The 20,179-nt window shown below is 42.7% G+C and overlaps 1 protein-coding gene across 2 annotated transcripts in view; it reads right to left on the reverse strand.

Moving 5' to 3' along the window:
- Positions 1-367: 367 nt before the first annotated feature.
- Positions 368-20,179, reverse strand: part of med23 (mediator complex subunit 23) — a 70,864-nt gene continuing 51,052 nt past the window's right edge. Inside the window, exons 28-30 of one of the 2 annotated variants that reach the window (XM_017720774.2) lie at positions 13,817-13,937; positions 5,310-5,441; positions 368-3,702 (exon numbers count right to left, since the gene is read on the reverse strand). In XM_017720774.2, the coding sequence (XP_017576263.1) occupies positions 3,511-3,702; positions 5,310-5,441; positions 13,817-13,937 (445 nt within the window). In that variant the 3' untranslated portion in view covers positions 368-3,510. The remainder of the gene's footprint in view (positions 3,703-5,309; positions 5,442-13,816; positions 13,938-20,179) is intronic. The other variant, XM_017720775.2, reaches the window with a different exon arrangement.

The raw sequence follows: 20,179 nt of genomic DNA on the forward strand, positions 1-20,179 counted from the left end.
GTCTAAACCTCCAAGTGGTGTGACATCACAACCACAGCTTACTGGCAATTCTGGTGCCCTACATTCAGGGGTCAAGCCTCAAGCCAGAAAAGTTCAATTTTCTGGTCTTCTTTGGCCAAAAACAGGCCTGAACCTCAATTTATAGAAAATAATCGCAATTTCAGTCACAGTAAGTGAGAAAAATCCCCCAAATCGTTCAGCCCTGCTACAGAGAGCTCGCCTGAAGGACGGACATCTGAACTGCTTCATGATCTTACGCTCTTCTGCGTTCAGGATGTCTCAAGCCCTCTTTACTCAAACACTCCTGGAAAAAAAAAACAGATTTTTACTTTCATTATCGAGACACTGAGCATCGACACACTTGACACAAGCTACAAATGGTTTTTTATTTTTAAAAAAAGGCAAGAAACAAATAGCAAAACAACAAACATTCCAAAAATAATACGCACTGTCCATACAAACGTCGCCAAACAGGCCACATCATCACACAGTCGGCTCTGTGTGGCTCGCTTTTCTACAGGTGAGCGCATTGTTAGAGCATCAGTTAACTGACAGTTACACCTGAACACTGTTTAAAGGAACAGTTCACCCGGAAAATGCGAGGGGAATTACCGACGCATTACCCGACTGATCCAGACGGCGGTCATTCATTATTATTATTAGCGACGTTTCTGGGGAAGTGCACCTCTGAGGAGCTCGTCTTCACAGCTCAACTGACCAATATGATTCATCACAGCTGCCCAAGAGTCTCGAATTTATCCATGATTTCTTCTTGGCTGATGTTCTTGTGAGACAGTGGGGCAAAAAACTGCTGCACCAAAGCACCAAACTGAGTCCAGGCCTTCCAAAACATCACCGTAGAGCTGAAGCCAATACAGCAACGGCATCTGGGACTTCATCTGGAATTCGAGACACAACCTGCACCCATCCAGTCTGCTGACTTAACCCCAGAAACTGGCTACACTCTTAAAAAAAGGTTCTTCAAGGGTTCTTCAGTAAGGAAGACGTTTCTACACAGAACCATGAACACTCAAATAACCCCTTTGCATGATTAGAGGGTTCTTTGCATGGTGAAAGTGTTTTTCACATGGATGGAAAAGGTGCACAAATGTGCTATACATGGTTTATAAAGCCTTTTAGAGGCTTTTTTACAAGCTTGACATTTTAACAAAAAAAACTCTTTTGGGTGCTAGATAGAATCTACAGCTCATCCTCCATCATTCTGAAGTGCTCAAGGTTCTAAACAGAACAATTTTGTTAACTAATGAATCCCTGAAGAACCTTTTAAGAGCATATATAGCACCTTCTTGAAAAAGGGTTCTTCTTTGTGTTAAGCCTGACTTTGTAACTATAGAAGAACTCTTTTTGATGCTACACAGAACCCTTTTCCATAAGGTGCTACTTTGAACCATCTACAGCACATCGTGATGCAAAGAACCCTTTGGTCTCGGAGTGTAGGTGGTTCTACATAGAACTGTTTAGTCTACCAAAGAACCTTTGTCTGTATGTGGGTCCCCACTTGAATCCCACACTCTCAACTACAGAAGCTCAACATTCATAATACCGAATAGTACGTTTTATTATACGTACTCTCTTTAAGACAAAGGTTCTTTAGCAGACTAAACGGTTTATGTAGAACCACCTGCACTCCAAGACGGAGTTTAGGGGGTTAAACTGTGGTTATAACCGTGTGAAGCGCATCCGTGGGAATTATTCAGCTCCACCGCTTCGTTTGAAGTTTGTGATATTGTTTTTTTTGTTGCTTTGTCCTTCATTCAGTTCTGGTGAAATAACTCCCAGGTGTTCACCGACGAGCACGAAGCGACACCGTTACTCGTGCCCGACACCTGTAACCATCGGCTGCGTCCGCGCCTCCCCGAGACGTGCTCCTGAGTAGCTACTGATGCAAGGCTGGTAAAAACCCCATTCAACCGAATGGGAAACTGCAGCACACAGTCTGTTTACATCAAAACATCTACATTAAATTCAGCGCCTCGTTCATTTCCACTGCTATTTCTATGGTAGATGTACAAAAAGTCACTGTGAGGACCAATTCAGCATTGCTGTTTCCAGCCCGCCTAGTTCTGATTGGCTGATCTCACTGCCTTGGCTGTGAATTCTAAAAAAGATGGTTCTTCAAGGGTTCTGTAGTAAAGAAAAATCTCAAAAGTCTCAATTTAGAACCATGATCACCCGAAGAACCCTTTGCATGATTACCTGCATTAATGTGCATGATTAAATATTCTTTAAATCGATGTAGAACGTGCATGAAATGTGCTATAGATGGTTCTACATAGAACGTTTTTGGAAAGAGTTCTATACAGCATCTTTTATTGTTAAGATGTCAAGCTTATAAGAATAGAAGAAACCCTTTTTTGGGTGCTATATAAAAGCATTTTCACAAAAAGGTTCTATGTAGAACCAGCTACGGCACAACCTCGCAATGGTTCTTTGAGTGTGAAAAAAGGTTTTTGAAGGGTTCTTTAATAAAGAAAATGGCTCAATTTAGAACCATGAACACTCAAAAGAACCCTTTACATGATTAACAAGTTCTTCCGTTTGACAGAAAATGTGCAGTAGATGTTTCTATACAGAACCTTTCTGAAAAAAGAACCCCAAAGAGTTTATCCATTCCTACAAGCTTGACAGCGTAACTACAGAAGAACCCCTTTGGGTGGTAATAAGAAGCATTTTCAAAAAAGGTTCTGTATAGAAACAACCAATCTGAGGAACCCTTTCATGATGCAAAGAACCCTTTAATCATGCAAACTGTTCTTTGACTCTTAAAAATAAGGGTTCTTTAATGAAGAAAATTGCCCTATTTAGAACCATGAACTCTCAAAAAAACCCTGTGCATGATTAAAGGATTCTTTGGATCATGAAAGGGTGCTTGATGGTGATTGATGGAGAAAGTGCATGATTGTGCTATAGACGGAACCTTTTTGAAAAAAAGAACCGCAAAGGGTTCTTCTGTTGTTACAAGCTTGACATCGTCACCCTTTTGGGTGCTACACAGAACCAAAAACTTTTATATGGAAACATCTACAGCACATTCTCCATTAATCTGAAGCCATTGAAGAACCCTGTAATGGTCATGGTTCTACAGAGAACCTTTTGCTTTTGTAAAGAAAGCCTGGAAGAACCGTCTTTTGTAAGAGTGCAGGCTCAGCTTCTCACACCACTTCAAAAACGTACTTTCTCCTCAGTGGACGAACAAAAACGTCTCGTTTCACAAAAACTTTGCTCGTTATTTTTCTCTAACAAACACTTGAATAGTGATGTCAGTTCACCAGTACCGGCACCTTCAGCGGGTAACCGGGTACTCGAATATCCGTGCACATAGCATGGCGTTATAATCCGGACACTGAATATTCATTCAACCCAAACAAAACTTGAGCCCTGTCCAATCCGAATAATTCATGTACTTCTGGAAACCAGTCCAACCTCACATCAGTAGCTATTCACCAGCGGAGCGTGGCAGGAACGATCACGATGGGCTCATCTGAGGGGTCACTGGGCAACAGACAAGGGGATGTTAGAGGATCCTGGTCCGCTCTGAGGGGCAGGCGAGGAGACTGTGGTCGGCTGGGAGGCAGACGTTGCCGTAGCGGTGGTCGCACCTGGCTCCATCACGCTGATATGCGTGATGAAGCGGAGGCGGAGCTTCATGGCTGGTCTCAACGTGCAGATAATCTTCTCCACCTGAGAGATAAAGGACAGCAGAACATTCAGTGGCCCAGAGCAAACACCTCGGTATCGGTACGTGCAGTGAGTGACCGTTAATGAGTCGAACTCCTGCTGATTCTCCTGCCCAGTTTTATTGCAGCTCTAATCAGAAACACCTGAGTGCTCCAATCAAGACGTTCCTGAAGGCTTCGGTTTCGCTCTTCCTAAAGAATACTCCCGATAAACCTGCCAGAATTATTATAATCCAATTATTTTACATCATTTTTTAAACTGACTGCAGTCGTTTTTACACAGCCGTTAAATCTTACACTCATTTAAAGCTGCAGTAAACAGTAAAGTGCTGAACTGAGACAAATGAACAAAAAAGAAAGCAGTTTTTTAACTTTTACTTCCGAAAACAAAAGTGTTGTTCTAACATGATGCTCTAACATGTTTAGTGTGCAGTGCTGAGTAATATGTGCTTGTTTATAAGCAGATACCCCTCATTTTAAGCATGCATGTTGAAAAGATTTTATTATTAATTTTATTATTTATTATTAATTTTATTTTTCCAGTTTTCTCACCAGTTTAGTCATATCCAATCCCACCCAGTAGTTAGGACCACCCCCCCACCCATCACATGATACCACCAGCATAAGGAGGGTGAAGGCTAGCTCAGGCCTCCAATGAGACTGGTCGAGCACCGCCGCATCTTTTCGAACTGACGCTAACCCAACAACATTGGTGGACACCTATACAGGCTCAGCGGAGAACATTAACCGCCACCTGCTCTGACTAGCTTCACGCTGAGTGATGGGAGAAGAAAGGAGGCCATCCTACCCACCCAGAGACAGCGAGGCCAGTTGTGCTCTCTAGGACTCCTAGCCACAGATGTAGGCAGAACCACCTGGGATCCACCTGGCGATCTCCTGGTGCCAGGGCCACCACTTAGACTGTTGCACCACTTGGGAGATTTTCTGGCTTATAGTTTCACTCTTGTAAAGAACGCGTAGCTTTACTTGACTCCACACATGACTCTGTGTGACTGTAGCTGCTATCTGCAACTATGTAAACCAATCTGGCCACTCTAGGTTGGTATTTTAAATGCCAACAATGAACAAGACATGTCAAAAAGAATAATTAACTCAAATTACCTATATGGCAATTAATGGTGAGTTAAAATTTAATGACCGTGACAGTCGCAACTCCAGAGCAAGAGCACAGCACTGCAACGCTGGCAGAATATTCTGGAACAAACTGCTTTGGCTAATCTAGAAGTCAGCAAACGTGCCAGGTCAGTTTTTAGCAAACTCAACAGTAAAATTGAGACTTTTTGTAAAATCCGAAGCTTTAAAAATCACTGCTTGAAGTTTTCCACCGTTCTCTTTGAACCTATGCACTGACTTTGAAATCCACAGCAAATTATGGTGGGCTAGTTTTTCCAAATCCTGGAGAATTTTCACATAATTTGAATCTTAATTCTTTAAAAAGTCTCTAATCAGCTACAAAAACAGATCGGGAGCAGGATTTGGGATTTACGTTTGGCTGTCTAATGACTGGCTTGCCACTCCACAAAGTATTATAAAGTCCAGCAGACAGACGGACGAGAGGGCAGGCCAGGTGTGTGTGTGTGTGTGTGTTACCTGGTCTTTGACGCTGTCCCCTGTGAACATGTATTTCATGTGGTAGAGAAAGTCACAGATGGGGTCCATATACGCCAGGTGTTTACTGTGGAGGTCCACCGCCTGCAGCATCTCATAGAACGCCACACCAATCTGACAGAGAGACAGAAACAGAGTGAGAAATCACTACGATTCACATTCAGATACATTTATTTTACACTGTAGTGCAGCACAGACAATACAGCCCCTTTAATATTGCGTGCCTTAACATGTACTTAATAATCTGATCATAATCAGATGTCTCCAGCTTTCTGATGATTCCAATGGTCATGAAAACAGCACACTCAGATTTTTTAGCTCAGAGTAAGGTCTGATAAAGAGAAAAGAGGCTGGATTTCTCAGGGCTGTGAACTCTTACTCTGATTTCTTTCAGATTTCTCAGCGCTGTGAACTCTTACTCTGATTTCTTTCAGATTTCTCACGGCTGTGAACTCTTACTCTGATTTCTTTCAGATTTCTCAGCGCTGTGAGCTCTTACTCTGATTTCTTTCAGATTTCTCAGCGCTGTGAACTCTTACTCTGATTTCTTTCAGATTTCTCAGGGCTGTGAACTCTTACTCTGATTTCTTTCAGATTTCTCAGCGCTGTGAGCTCTTACTCTGATTTCTTTCAGATTTCTCAGTGCTGTGAACTCTTACTCTGATTTCTTTCAGATTTCTCAGCGCTGTGAACTCTTACTCTGATTTCTTTCAGATTTCTCAGCGCTGTGAACTCTTACTCTGATTTCTTTCAGATTTCTCAGCGCTGTGAACTCTTACTCTGATTTCTTTCAGATTTCTCAGCGCTGTGAACTATTACTCTGATTTCTTTCAGATTTCTCAGTGCTGTGAACTCTTACTCTGATTTCTTTCAGATTTCTCAGCGCTGTGAACTCTTACTCTGATTTCTTTCAGATTTCTCAGGGCTGTGAACTCTTACTCTGATTTCTTTCAAATATCTCAGGGCTGTGAACTCTTACTCTGATTTCTTTCAGATTTCTCAGGGCTGTGAACTCTTACTCTGATTTCTTTCAGATTTCTCAGGGCTGTGAACTCTTACTCTGATTTCTTTCAGATTTCTCAGGGCTGTGAACTCTTACTCTGATTTCTTTCAGATTTCTCAGCGCTGTGAGCTCTTACTCTGATTTCTTTCAGATTTCTCAGTGCTGTGAGCTCTTACTCTGATTTCTTCAGATTTCTCAGGGCTGTGAACTCTTACTCTGATTTCTTTCAGATTTCTCAGCGCTGTGAGCTCTTACTCTGATTTCTTTCAGATTTCTCAGCGCTGTGAGCTCTTACTCTGATTTCTTTCAGATTTCTCAGGGCTGTGAACTCTTACTCTGATTTCTTTCAGATTTCTCAGCGCTGTGAACTCTTACTCTGATTTCTTTCAGATTTCTCAGCGCTGTGAACTCTTACTCTGATTTCTTTCAGATTTCTCAGTGCTGTGAACTCTTACTCTGATTTCTTTCAGATTTCTCAGGGCTGTGAACTCTTACTCTGATTTCTTTCAGATATCTCAGGGCTGTGAACTCTTACTCTGATTTCTTTCAGATATCTCAGGGCTGTGAACTCTTACTCTGATTTCTTTCAGATTTCTCAGGGCTGTGAACTCTTACTCTGATTTCTTTCAGATTTCTCAGTGCTGTGAGCTCTTACTCTGATTTCTTTCAGATTTCTCAGCTCTGTGAACTCTTACTCTGATTTCTTTCAGATTTCTCAGCGCTGTGAGCTCTTACTCTGATTTCTTTCAGATATCTCAGGGCTGTGAACTCTTACTCTGATTTCTTTCAGATTTCTCAGTGCTGTGAACTCTTACTCTGATTTCTTTCAGATTTCTCAGCGCTGTGAACTCTTACTCTGATTTCTTTCAGATTTCTCAGTGCTGTGAACTCTTACTCTGATTTCTTTCAGATTTCTCAGCGCTGTGAGCTCTTACTCTGATTTCTTTCAGATTTCTCAGCGCTGTGAACTATTACTCTGATTTCTTTCAGATTTCTCAGGGCTGTGAACTCTTATTCTGATTTCTTTCAGATTTCTCACGGCTGTGAACTCTTACTCTGATTTCTTTCAGATTTCTCAGTGCTGTGAACTCTTACTCTGATTTCTTTCAGATTTCTCAGCGCTGTGAACTCTTACTCTGATTTCTTTCAGATTTCTCAGGGCTGTGAACTCTTACTCTGATTTCTTTCAGATTTCTCAGCGCTGTGAACTCTTACTCTGATTTCTTTCAGATTTCTCAGTCCTGTGAACTCTTACTCTGATTTCTTTCAGATTTCTCAGTGCTGTGAACTCTTACTCTGATTTCTTTCAGATTTCTCAGCTCTGTGAACTCTTACTCTGATTTCTTTCAGATTTCTCAGGGCTGTGAACTCTTACTCTGATTTCTTTCAGATTTCTCAGTGCTGTGAACTCTTACTCTGATTTCTTTCAGATTTCTCAGCGCTGTGAACTCTTACTCTGATTTCTTTCAGATTTCTCAGTGCTGTGAACTCTTACTCTGATTTCTTTCAGATTTCTCAGCGCTGTGAGCTCTTACTCTGATTTCTTTCAGATTTCTCAGCGCTGTGAACTATTACTCTGATTTCTTTCAGATTTCTCAGGGCTGTGAACTCTTATTCTGATTTCTTTCAGATTTCTCACGGCTGTGAACTCTTACTCTGATTTCTTTCAGATTTCTCAGTGCTGTGAACTCTTACTCTGATTTCTTTCAGATTTCTCAGCGCTGTGAACTCTTACTCTGATTTCTTTCAGATTTCTCAGCGCTGTGAACTCTTACTCTGATTTCTTTCAGATTTCTCAGCGCTGTGAACTCTTACTCTGATTTCTTTCAGATTTCTCAGTCCTGTGAACTCTTACTCTGATTTCTTTCAGATTTCTCAGTGCTGTGAACTCTTACTCTGATTTCTTTCAGATTTCTCAGCTCTGTGAACTCTTACTCTGATTTCTTTCAGATTTCTCAGGGCTGTGAACTCTTACTCTGATTTCTTTCAGATTTCTCAGTGCTGTGAACTCTTACTCTGATTTCTTTCAGATTTCTCAGCTCTGTGAACTCTTACTCTGATTTCTTTCAGATTTCTCAGCGCTGTGAGCTCTTACTCTGATTTCTTTCAGATTTCTCAGCGCTGTGAACTATTACTCTGATTTCTTTCAGATTTCTCAGGGCTGTGAACTCTTATTCTGATTTCTTTCAGATTTCTCACGGCTGTGAACTCTTACTCTGATTTCTTTCAGATTTCTCAGTGCTGTGAACTCTTACTCTGATTTCTTTCAGATTTCTCAGCGCTGTGAACTCTTACTCTGATTTCTTTCAGATTTCTCAGGGCTGTGAACTCTTACTCTGATTTCTTTCAGATTTCTCAGCGCTGTGAACTCTTACTCTGATTTCTTTCAGATTTCTCAGTCCTGTGAACTCTTACTCTGATTTCTTTCAGATTTCTCAGTGCTGTGAACTCTTACTCTGATTTCTTTCAGATTTCTCAGCTCTGTGAACTCTTACTCTGATTTCTTTCAGATTTCTCAGGGCTGTGAACTCTTACTCTGATTTCTTTCAGATTTCTCAGTGCTGTGAACTCTTACTCTGATTTCTTTCAGATTTCTCAGCTCTGTGAACTCTTACTCTGATTTCTTTCAGATTTCTCAGCGTTGTGAGCTCTTACTCTGATTTCTTTCAGATTTCTCAGTGCTGTGAGCTCTTACTCTGATTTCTTCAGATTTCTCAGCTCTGTGAACTCTTACTCTGATTTCTTTCAGATTTCTCAGCGCTGGGAAAACAGACGGCGGTGCAGGAAATAAGGTATTGGAGTGATGCTGAAACCGACTACATGCTTGACGAAACGAAGGATGTAAATATTCTTCATCTTCTAGATGAGGATTTTTCATTGCAGGCAAAGTGACTGTTTGAAAAAAAGCTGCGGCATGAAGTTTGTGTTTTACATTACGTCTTCTGTGAGCTTATTGGCTGGTTGTAAAGCAAAAATCTGATTACTCAAGAACATGTAAACGCACTGATTGGATTACTGAGAAAATCTGATTTTCTGCAGTCATCAGATTATTAAGTGCATGTAAATGGACTCATTATCTAATCCTTTTGTACTCAAGTACTCATTGGCACAGATCACATTACCAGTTTGAAGTGGCACAAATGCAACTTTTTCTCTGATGTCACTTGGACCTGATGTTTTCAGGGCTGTGTGGACACATCTGATGCATTTTTACACTCAAAGTAGATGCACAATATAGAAACTGACAACAGCACGCGTGTGCACACAGCTGCTACTCTGAGGAATAATAAACAGGCAATACTGTGAAACACTGAGGAATTTCATGTAATTCAAGCCTCGCTGTGTCTGTTCTGCTGCTTTTGTGAAGAGAAAATTCAGAGACATGTTTTAAAGTAATGTTCAATTCTACACCCACTGTGTGTGTGTGTGTGTGTGTGTGGAGCAGGTGCGTATGCTCAGTGAGGAGTCAGAGGTGATGTCTGATGTGTACGTGAGGAGCAGGAGGTTTCGTGTGTGTATATTATTAGGATTCAGTTCCGAAGACGGCCGTAATTGTTTGTGTGTGTTTTCCAGTGAAGATGAACTCTGTGGAGACTGGAAAAGACACTGAAACAGCAAAATATGTCTGTGTGCACACACGACACACCAGTGAGGTCTGGTACACAGCAAGGGATGAAAAAAAGGTCCAGGTCTACACTGAACATGGAAATTTAAATAATCACAAACATGTAAACAGCTTAAAGACTTGAGATTAGTATTCTGAGCTGACAGACAGAGAGCCAGACAGACAGACAGAGAGAGCTAGACAGATAGACAGAGAGCTAGACAGATAAACAGATACATAGCTAGCCAACTACTCTGATAAGCAGATAGAAAACTTAGACATATAGATAGTTAGACAGAAAGCTGGATAGACAGACAGACAGACAGAGAGACGGCTAGCTTGCTTGGTAGACAGACAGCTAGCTAGCTGCATAGTCAGTGCGCTAGCCAGATGAACAAATAGACAGACAGACAGAGAGCCAGACAGACAGACAGAGAGAGCTAGAGAGATAGAGAGCGAGCTAGACAGAGAGTTAGACAGAGTTAGACAGAGTTAGACAGAGCTAGCCAGACAAACAGAGAGCCAGACAGACAGAGAGCGAGCCAGACAGACAGAGAGAGAGCCAGACAGACAGAGAGAGAGCCAGACAGACAGAGAGAGAGCCAGACAGACAGAGAGAGAGCCAGACAGACAGACACAGGGCTATACAGATAGACAGAGTGCTATACAGATAGACAGAGTGCTAGACAGATAGACAGAGAGCTAGATAGCTAAAGAGAGAGCTAGACAGAGAGTTAGACAGAGAGAGTTAGACAGACAGAGAGCCAGACAGACAGACAGAGAGCCAGACAGACAGACAGAGAGCCAGAGAGAGAGCTAGACAGAGTTAGACAGACAGACAGACAGACAGACAGACAGACAGACAGACAGACAGAGAGCTAGACAGACAGACAGAGAGCTAGACAGATAGAGAGCTAGACAGACAGAGAACTAGACAGACAGACAGAGAGCTAAGCAGACAGACAGAGAGCTAAGCAGACATACAGCTACGTACACATATATCTGCAGAGATGGCTAGACTAGCTAGTCAGATGGACAGACAGACAGACAGTTAGACAGAAGCCTGAAGGAAACTGCAAGATTGCAGCAGCAGCAACAATAAGAGATCAAACATAAACAGCGTTATGATTTCCACATGTGCTTCAGCGCACGCAGCCGTTTACATCGGCCAGAACCTGAAGTAAGTAAGATTAAAGAAAAGGAAAAGTTAAAAATGGATTTCCTGCTACTGTTACAGGCACAACACACCCTCCTGCTCGGCCTGACGGCTGATGACAGCCTAATGGAAAGGCTTTTGAATTAGCCTGAATTCACCTGCTGCTCAACCAGAAACACAGACAGACAGACAGACAGGATAATTAGATTACCTCAACAATGAGGTGGAGTGAAGAGAACAAACTGAAATGAATCAGCCAGCTCGAAAATAAAAACCCAGAAACGCGTGACGTGCCGGAGCAATTAAACTACCCAAACAGAAGGAAGGTGAAGTGAACTGAACGTCACTCGACAGCCTCGCAGTGACTGGCTGGGAGTAAGAAATTCAGTCCTGTCGTACTGATTCACCTCGCCAGAAACCGAGCAACGTCCCAAATTCACGTCCCAATCACCGTAAAGCAGCTGTGCACTAATCTTCTGGGAATGCTTATCCTCAGCGCTCAGCAGCAGCGCTCATCCATATGATGATTTGACTGGTTTCTTTTCCAGGCCAGTGTTCAAACACTTCCACTGTGCTGACATCAAAACGAGACAGAACGCCCGGCCTTTGGCTTTACTTAACGTACACTCTTAGTTACGGTTCTGCATCATGTTCTTCAGGTTAGTGAAGAACAGTGTAGATGGTTCTATACAGAACTGTTTTGAAAAGGGTTCTACATCACACCAAAAAGTGTTCTTGTAATGTTTTATTGTCAAGACCTATAACAACAGAGCACCTACAGCACATCCTGAAGGACCATTTAATCATGCAAGGGGTTCTTCGTATTGATAGAGAACGTGCTGTAAATGGTTCTATACAGACCCTTTTGAAAAGGGTTCTTCATAGCACCAAAAAGGGCTCTTCTATTCTTAGGATGTCAAGCCAGTGACATTACTAGAACTCTTTTTGGTGCCATATAGAACCCTTTTCAAAAAAGGTTAGACTGTTTCGTCAAACTGTTTTGAAAAGGGTTCTATATGGCACCAAAAAGGGTTCTTGTATTGTTTTAGCATCAAGTCTGTAACAACAGAAGAACCCTTTTCTCAAAAAGGTTCTAAGTAGAACTAGGGGTGGAGGGAAACCCGATTCTTAGACGCATCGCGATGTGGACGTCAACGATTCAGAATCAATTCATAAATGTTAAGAATCGATTTCCGAAGTGTTTCGTTTTTACCGTAATGTTGATGGAACGAAAAGGCGGAACTGGGAAGTGCAGCGCCCGGACTGTCTGTGGCGACACAAAAAAAAAAAAAAACACACACATGGATGAGCGAGAAATCCGACTGGCTCCGCATTAAATCCAGGTTAGGTCAGGAGGCACAGCCCAAAGCTTCAGCTCAGCTATAGCCGCTTTCCTCACATCTCTGCCAGACAAAAACTTTCCTCAAAAGTCGACCAGTTTCGTGTAAAATGTCTCTGAGTATTCGACTGTTTCACGAGTCGAAGTTCCATCTTTAATTCTGCCTGAGGCGGCGAATGTAAATGCGGCACCATTTAAGGTGGAACAGGGAAATAGCAACGAGAAACTGACTTCATCTTCGCTCCTATTCAGTGTTTGACAGTCTCTCATTGCAGGTTTGACGTTGTAGGAAAACAACTGTGATGCTTATAAAACGCGAATAAGTCCCTTCGTCTCCAAAAGTTCGTTTTAAGTCACTTCGCCTTTTTCGTAGCTACTAGCCAGGCGAGACTGTGCTGCGATGTGACCTGCAGTCTGTACGCCAGTTCTCAGACCCGGACTTTCACTCAAAACCAAAAAACACTCAGAGACCAAAGCCGATGGTATAAAATCAAAAAACATAAAAGACAGGCTGCGTGGAAATACATCATCACTGGATCTTATGTCACCATAACAGCGCATTTTATGGCAGATGAGTGGCAGCAGTGTCTCGTGTGCTCCAAACAAGGGCAGTGAACTAGAGCCTTCCAGTTCACTCACCACATCACTTCCATTTGATTTATTAATAAAAGATATTGGAAGTAAATTCATTATGGATCTTTAGAAATACTTTTCTTTAAAAGCTCCAAGTCCTCAGACAGTAAGAAAATAGAAATCCTGTATAGAAAAAAAAAAAAGATCAATAATCGTTTTATAACCGCATTCGTAATCGAGTCGTGAGGCGCTTAAAGATTCCCACCCCTACACAGAACCATGTACAGCACATTCTGAAGGAGCCTTCAAAAGGCTCTCTGCACCATTAAATGGTTCTTCATATAGATGGAGAACGTGCGGTGCATGGTTCTATATAGAACCTTTTTGAAAGGGATTCTACATAGCACCAAAAAAAGGATTCTTGTATTGTTTCAATGTCAAGCCTGTAAAAATAAAGGAACCCTTTTTGGTGCTACATAGAGCCATCTAGAGCACATTCTCCATCAATATGAAGAACGTTTACAATGCAAAAGAAATTTAGTGACGCAAAAGAACCCTTTAATCATGCAAAGGGTTCTTTAAGTGTTCATGGCTCTCTATTCAGAACCACTTTCTTTACTAATGACCCTTTAAAGAACCATGTTTTTGGGTGTGCAGCACAGTTACTAACACTGGCCCTTGGCGTTGTTTTCCTTTAAATTAACCTGCTATTATTGCAAAGGACAAAAAGATGCTGATTTACACTAAAAACATTTTAAAAGTCTGCATTTAAAACGTCTGATGGCGTTTGTGTGTGGGTGTGGATGATATGTACCTCCAGCATGCAGCGCGTTCTCTCCTGCTGGAAGCGCTGTAAGAACGGTCCCACCAGGTGGTAGATGTAGAGGAGCTGGAACTCCGTCTTCACCAGTGGCTTCAGCACCTCCGACAGAAACCTGACAAATAACAACAAGGATTTACTAGCTGTGCTCTGACAGGACAGTTTTTGGAAATTTTGGACATCGAGTTCTTCTGCTAGAAGAAAAGGACCATCCAGATTGTTGCCAGTGTAAAGTTCATAAGGCTGTGTGTGGGGAAGCCAGACTGGCCTCCATCACAAATGAGGCCAAGCACAGCTGAAGATTTTCATAAAGAAAGAACGGCAAAATAATTCACTTTCAAACCTGGATTAATCAGCGCCTTCAGCCCCCAAACGAGTAATAAGTTTTACAAGGCAAGGTGACGCATCACAGTGGTAAACATGCCCCCGTCCCAACTTTTTGGGAAAGTGTTACCAGCACAATATAATGAGTGCACATTTACAGAAATAAAGCCCACAAAACATGAAAAAAACAAAGTTCATATGCTACAATATCAAATATTGTGGTTTTGTATAGAGATGCACCGATACAACTTCCAATACCAATACCTGATCCATTAGTTTCAGCTGACACAGAGTACCGATACTAATTATCTAACCCGACTCATGGATAAGTGCTGATAGCCATATAATTACATTTTTTAAATATTTCATTTTGGTCAAATCTGTGTTCTGCTGTGTTTTTACAAATAAAACACTCTCAACTTGGTCGCATAGTACTTACTTGTTGGATTATATTTCTTAGATGCGTAAGAAAACATTTTTGCTCATTTACTGTATAGATCTAGTATTTACTATTATATAATTAGTAATAAGAACCATATTTAACAACTTTACGTAAGTGTAAAATATCTTTATTGTGCTGAACAGTTAATACCAGTAAACAGACGAGCCTGTGGTGTTCACACATCACAGTCGTTTGTCTAATATGTGAGTCTCGTTCAGTCGCACTGCATCTCTGAGAGTTAGTTCAGTAAATATCACAGTCGTTCAGGCTGTCAGTTTCAGCGACTCAGTGATTTTTCTGGCGCTTGTAGTGACGGACGTGAGGCCCCGCTGCTGAGTGATACAGCTGACCGACAGAGGCCACCGCAGGCAGGGCTAGTGGACGCACAGGCCCGGCAAATGGACTGCTATGCTAAAGACTAAATCAAGACTAAAGGCATTATGACAGGAGTCCGGCGCTTCCTTTGGCTCTCTCGGTGACGTTAACTCAGATTGTGAGTGACCACACAGTGGCAGATGAGTGATTACTGAGAGAACCAGCTCGGCGGTTCTGGTAAGCGGCTCTGTTAGCCCGTTCTAAATTCTGCCATGAGCATTTTTACTGCTGCTTGTCATCCCACAGTGCGACATGTGGCAAGTTTAAATCTTGACCACAGAATTGAAAATCGTATCAAACTTGGAAATATGTGCATCATTACACCCCTAGCCAAATGGGAATGAATGTTCCAGCGTATAAGGATAATTACGCTGATAGAACCCTAAATCCTTCATTAGTTTACTGTATATGGAAAAAGGAGCTGATTTGAGACACATTCGTCTGAAGACCAGACACTGTTGGCCACATCGGGCTGAATTTCCGCACGAACTGCAGAAGCCTCGGGTCAGCGAGATGACAGCCCTGCTGCACTATATCACCGAAAGAAACATTCAGGGCAGACAGCACAAAGAGGAGAGAGAGAGAGAGAGAGAGAGAGAGAGAGAGAGAGAGAGAGAGAGAGAGAGAGAATCTGAATTGCTACAGTCAGCTTTGGATTGCATCAGTTGAGTTGGGTTATAAAAAAGGTGGAAAGCATATTCTCTGGGGCTGCTCTCTCTCTCTCTCCCTCTCTCTCTCCCTCTCCCTCTCTCTCTCTCTCTCTCTCTCTCTCTCTCTCTCTCTCTCTCCCTCTCTCTCTCCCTCTCTCTCTCCCTCTCTCTCTCCCTCTCTCTCTCGCTCTCTCTCTCTCTCTCTCTTTCGCTCCCTGTCTCTCTCTCGCTCTCTCCCTCCCTGTCTCTCTCTCGCTCTCTCCCTCCCTGTCTCTCTCTCTCGCTCTCTCCCTCCCTGTCTCTCTCTCGCTCTCTCTGAGCGAGCTAGAGCGAAAAAGAAAAACGCCATCAGACATGGACACACTTAGATGCCTCCGTTACAGCATGTCTCCCCTTAAAAGTCTCCGTAAGAGAAAATTTTCATGAAAACACCTGAAAAATCACAACCGTAAAATTTAGAATACATAACCATAATCTGCCGCCCAACTTTACTCCGACAGGATGTTCATTTTTTTCCATTTTCCATTGAAATCGTATTGAAATCGTTACGTCTTTATTCACAATAAATGGTTTAGGTCTGTTGGTAGGCCTTGTGCTGGCTGTGTAGTTTATCCCTGACTTTCTCTGGTTTCCCTACAAAGTCAGGACATCTGCTTTAAAATGTATGGAAAAACAAAAGGCACGTGTGCCGACAGCAGAGGCCCCGGTGTGGAACGCGAGTGTCATTTCTGGACAGGCACATCAAAACAAAGCAGGAACGGCACGATGTCCTCCTCCCTCCGAGACCAAACAGACAGATCCATAAACTGCACACTGCGGCGCTTTACATGCATACGAACAGACCGTCACTGCCAAGTCACGGTTAAAGTCACTCGAAGCAACATCCACGCTGGGCCAGAAACAATCAGCACCTCGGACGTCCTCAAGAGGGAAAGTCAAAGCAACGGCCTGGCCAAAATATTACTTATATTGCTACCAATCAAAGCTCATGTCCTCATTTACAGAAGACAGTGTGCTGTACAATATCAGAACGCAGATAAGAAAGTCTATTAAGATTACTTGACATGGTCAAAACAAGCACATGATGTGGGTCTGAAAACACTGGTTATTAAAATTAGACCAGCTTACAGATCATGTCTGTCTGACACACCTTTAACCTCCTCTTTCACTCTTCTGCACATTTTTACACTCACTTAACAAGTACAGAAAAATTCTGTTAATTACAATCATGTATCTCAGCTAGGGCTGCAACAAACGACTAATTTGACAGTCGAATAATCGATCGATTTCTGAGACGATTAATCGATTAATCGGATTATGAATCACTACATTACCGAAGAACTTTTATGTATTAGCTTTTAAATTTAGCTTGAGGTTGCTAACTAACAATGAAGCTCCCAGTGCGGACTGACTAGTTTATGTTGTGACAAATTTCAGAAGCCATTAAGAAAGCATTAAGATTAAGAGACCCTTATTAGTCCCACAACGGGGAAATTTCACCTCCGCATTTAACCCACCCATGCAGTGAAACACCACATACACACTAGTGAGCACACACACTAGGGGGCAGTGAGCAGCCCTATCCACAGCGCCCGGGGACACCTCAGCCATGTACTGTCAGCTCTGAGGATTGAACTGGCAACCTTCCGGTCACAAGGCCGGTTCCCTAACCTCCAGCCCATGACTGCCCCCATGATGGCCACAGTAGGTTCTACTACATGCTTGGAAACTGAGGGGTGAGGGAGGGTACTTGGTTGGTTTGGTTGCATCCTCACTGCTAGATGCAACTACTTACACACTGCACCCTCTTTCCTATTTCACATCACAGATGATGCATGGGTGAGAGCAGGCATCACAATGTATGCCCTTATATCCTTTTCGGTTCTATATAGCACCCAAAAGGGTTCTTCAAATCATTACGATGTCAAGTTTATAAGAACAGAAGAACCCCTGTTTGGGCACAATACAGAACACTTTCTGAAAATCAACCATCTGCAGCACATTTACGCTCGGTTTCCATCAATCTGAAGAGCCTGTCGTGAAGCAAAGAGCCCTTTAACTACACAATAGGTCCTTTGAGTGTTCATGGTTCTAGATATAATCATTTTCTTTACTAAAGAACCCTTTAAGAGCCCTCTTTTTAAGAGTGTAGCTTCCAAATGGTGGTCAACAAAGAGTTTAACAGCCCTTGACTAAGAACCTTTGCATGATACACAACATTTTTGAAAAGGTTTCTACATAGCAAGCTTGACATTGTAACTGTAGAACAACCCTTTTGGGTGCTATATAGAACCCTTTTCAAAAAGCTTCTATCTAGAACCATCTACAGCACATTGTGAAGAACCTTTTCATGATGCAAAAAAACCCTTCAATCATGCAAAGGATTCTTACTGTTCATGGTTCTACATAGAGCCATTTTCTTTACTAAAGAACCCGTAAAGAACCATCTTCAAGTTTGCAGGTAACTTAAGCCAAAAGAGAAAACTTCGATTTTCCCTCCAACACTGTACCTTTCATCCTCCTTTCTTTTTTTGTACTGCATTTTGTAGCTCCCTTCACTCAAGGCATCGTTTTTAACGATCTCTTTATACAGTTTCAAGGCAGCCATGCAGAGACGCACCGCTGTACCTCTCCAAAGCAGGATAAAGCGTCTGTCAACCCAATGTGCCAGCTCAACCATCCACACGCCAGCACCTTGTCAAAGGACAGAGCACAAACTGCTTCCTACACCTGAGCCAGGCTACGGAGGCTATTACTCTCAGCAGGCAGGCAGGCTTTAATGTGAAGACAGAGTCTGGAGATCATCACACTCTGTAGCCTCAATCTGCCCGGACATCTACGACGGCTAAAACAGAGCAGCTGGAGAGGAAAGGTCAGTAACAGTACAGCCCAGTCCCATTTCTTATTACTACCCCAACCTCTCAATTTCATGTCTCCTTGCCCCTTGGAACCGAGTTACAGGGCAGTGGTTGAGATCTTCCCTCTGAAATGAGACCCTCTGATAAAAGAGCATCACTTCATTAACAGCTACCAGCGCCACTCTGTAGGCGACCCTGCCCGTCTGCAGGGACAGCAGAGGAGGGGAAAGTTCAGCTCCTCACTGCTGGGCTTTAGTTACATTTAGGGATCATACGCCTTCAAAGAGGGGGGCAGTTATTTATTTACATTTACAGCATTTGGCTGACACTCTTATCCAGAGCGACTTAGAGTTTGATCATTTTACACAGGTGTGCGAAGGCGGTGTTAGGAGTCTTGCCCAAGGACACTTGGTGTAGTGTAGGGTGCTTGCCCTGGTGGGGGATTGAACCCCAGTCTACAGTGTAGAAGGCAGAGGTGTTACCCACTACACTAACCAACCCCATTTATTATCACCCCCCCTCCCTAATTCTTCAGTGATGTGAAGCTGAAGTCAGATATTCTCCAGCTACTCGTTCGAATTTTCCCGTTCCACCTTAAATGGAGCAGCAGCTACATTCTGGCGCTTTACTACTTAAAGTTGGAACGGGAAAGTTGGCTAGCTATCGAGACGTGAGAATATGAGTAGTGATTTTTGTGCTTGTTATGAAGATAAAGGACCATAATACACTGAAAACACTAAAACAACATTTTAGAGAAAATTCTCACATTTGTGGGTTTCTTTGGTCTCTGGGCCAGTTTTCCTTTTTCTCATATCTCTCTGTTTGGAGTCTCCGAAAAACCTCAGTTTAGAGGGCAACGTAGCCCAAACACCTCGCCCTCCCCCTCCGTCTCAACAACAGTCAGGACGCCTTACCTCTAGAGGGGTAGGGCTAAGTGGTAGGGGTGAGGGGTGAAACGGCACTGGGCCTCGATTCTGGAGTCAAGATTCAAATGTTCAATATTTTATGTGTTAAAACGTCTCCACACCACACGGCTTTCGTTATGTACCACACAGACCGGCGTTTGAACGTGAACGTGTGCATATCATATCATAAGCTCTGCCCCAGCCAATACACACCGATATAGCCAGATGTGTGGTTTTATTCAGGCACAGTGGTTTCTATGGAAGACTGTAAATGAGAGACACTCAGAACAGCGAGGGGCCCCATCAGCCATACAGTTCCACATTTCCATGCCCTGCATTCACTGTTTAAAATTCAGCACTGGACTGAAACGGGTCCACCGTTAATAACAGGCTGTCTAGCTGCAGCAGAGGTGCAGTCAGTGCTACAGCAGTTTCAACAGCACCGAAACACCAGCAGTCAGTCAGTCTCGGTTTATTAGACTGTGACGTGGAACGAGCCTTTGCTCTCGAGAGACGCTCGTCATTGTTTTTTTCTAGAAAATTAGACGCACACAGCGCGACAAACAAGAGGTGGGAAATATTCCAGCAATTCGCATACAGCAGTAAAGACTACGACTTCCTGCTGAAAGCAAAATGAAACCATCGTAATCAACCAGGTAGCACTAATAAGCCTACATTCTTACTTATAAGTACTTTCACAGAAATGAGAGCTACTGTGAAAGATGCCTAGAAGCTGCACCACCTCCTGCACGTTACTGTGCAGCATGCAGTGCTTTAACATCGTATAAACATCTAATGGTTCT

This window comes from Pygocentrus nattereri, chromosome 4 (genome assembly GCF_015220715.1).
Source record: "Pygocentrus nattereri isolate fPygNat1 chromosome 4, fPygNat1.pri, whole genome shotgun sequence".
NCBI classification, from domain to species: Eukaryota; Metazoa; Chordata; class Actinopteri; order Characiformes; family Serrasalmidae; genus Pygocentrus; species Pygocentrus nattereri.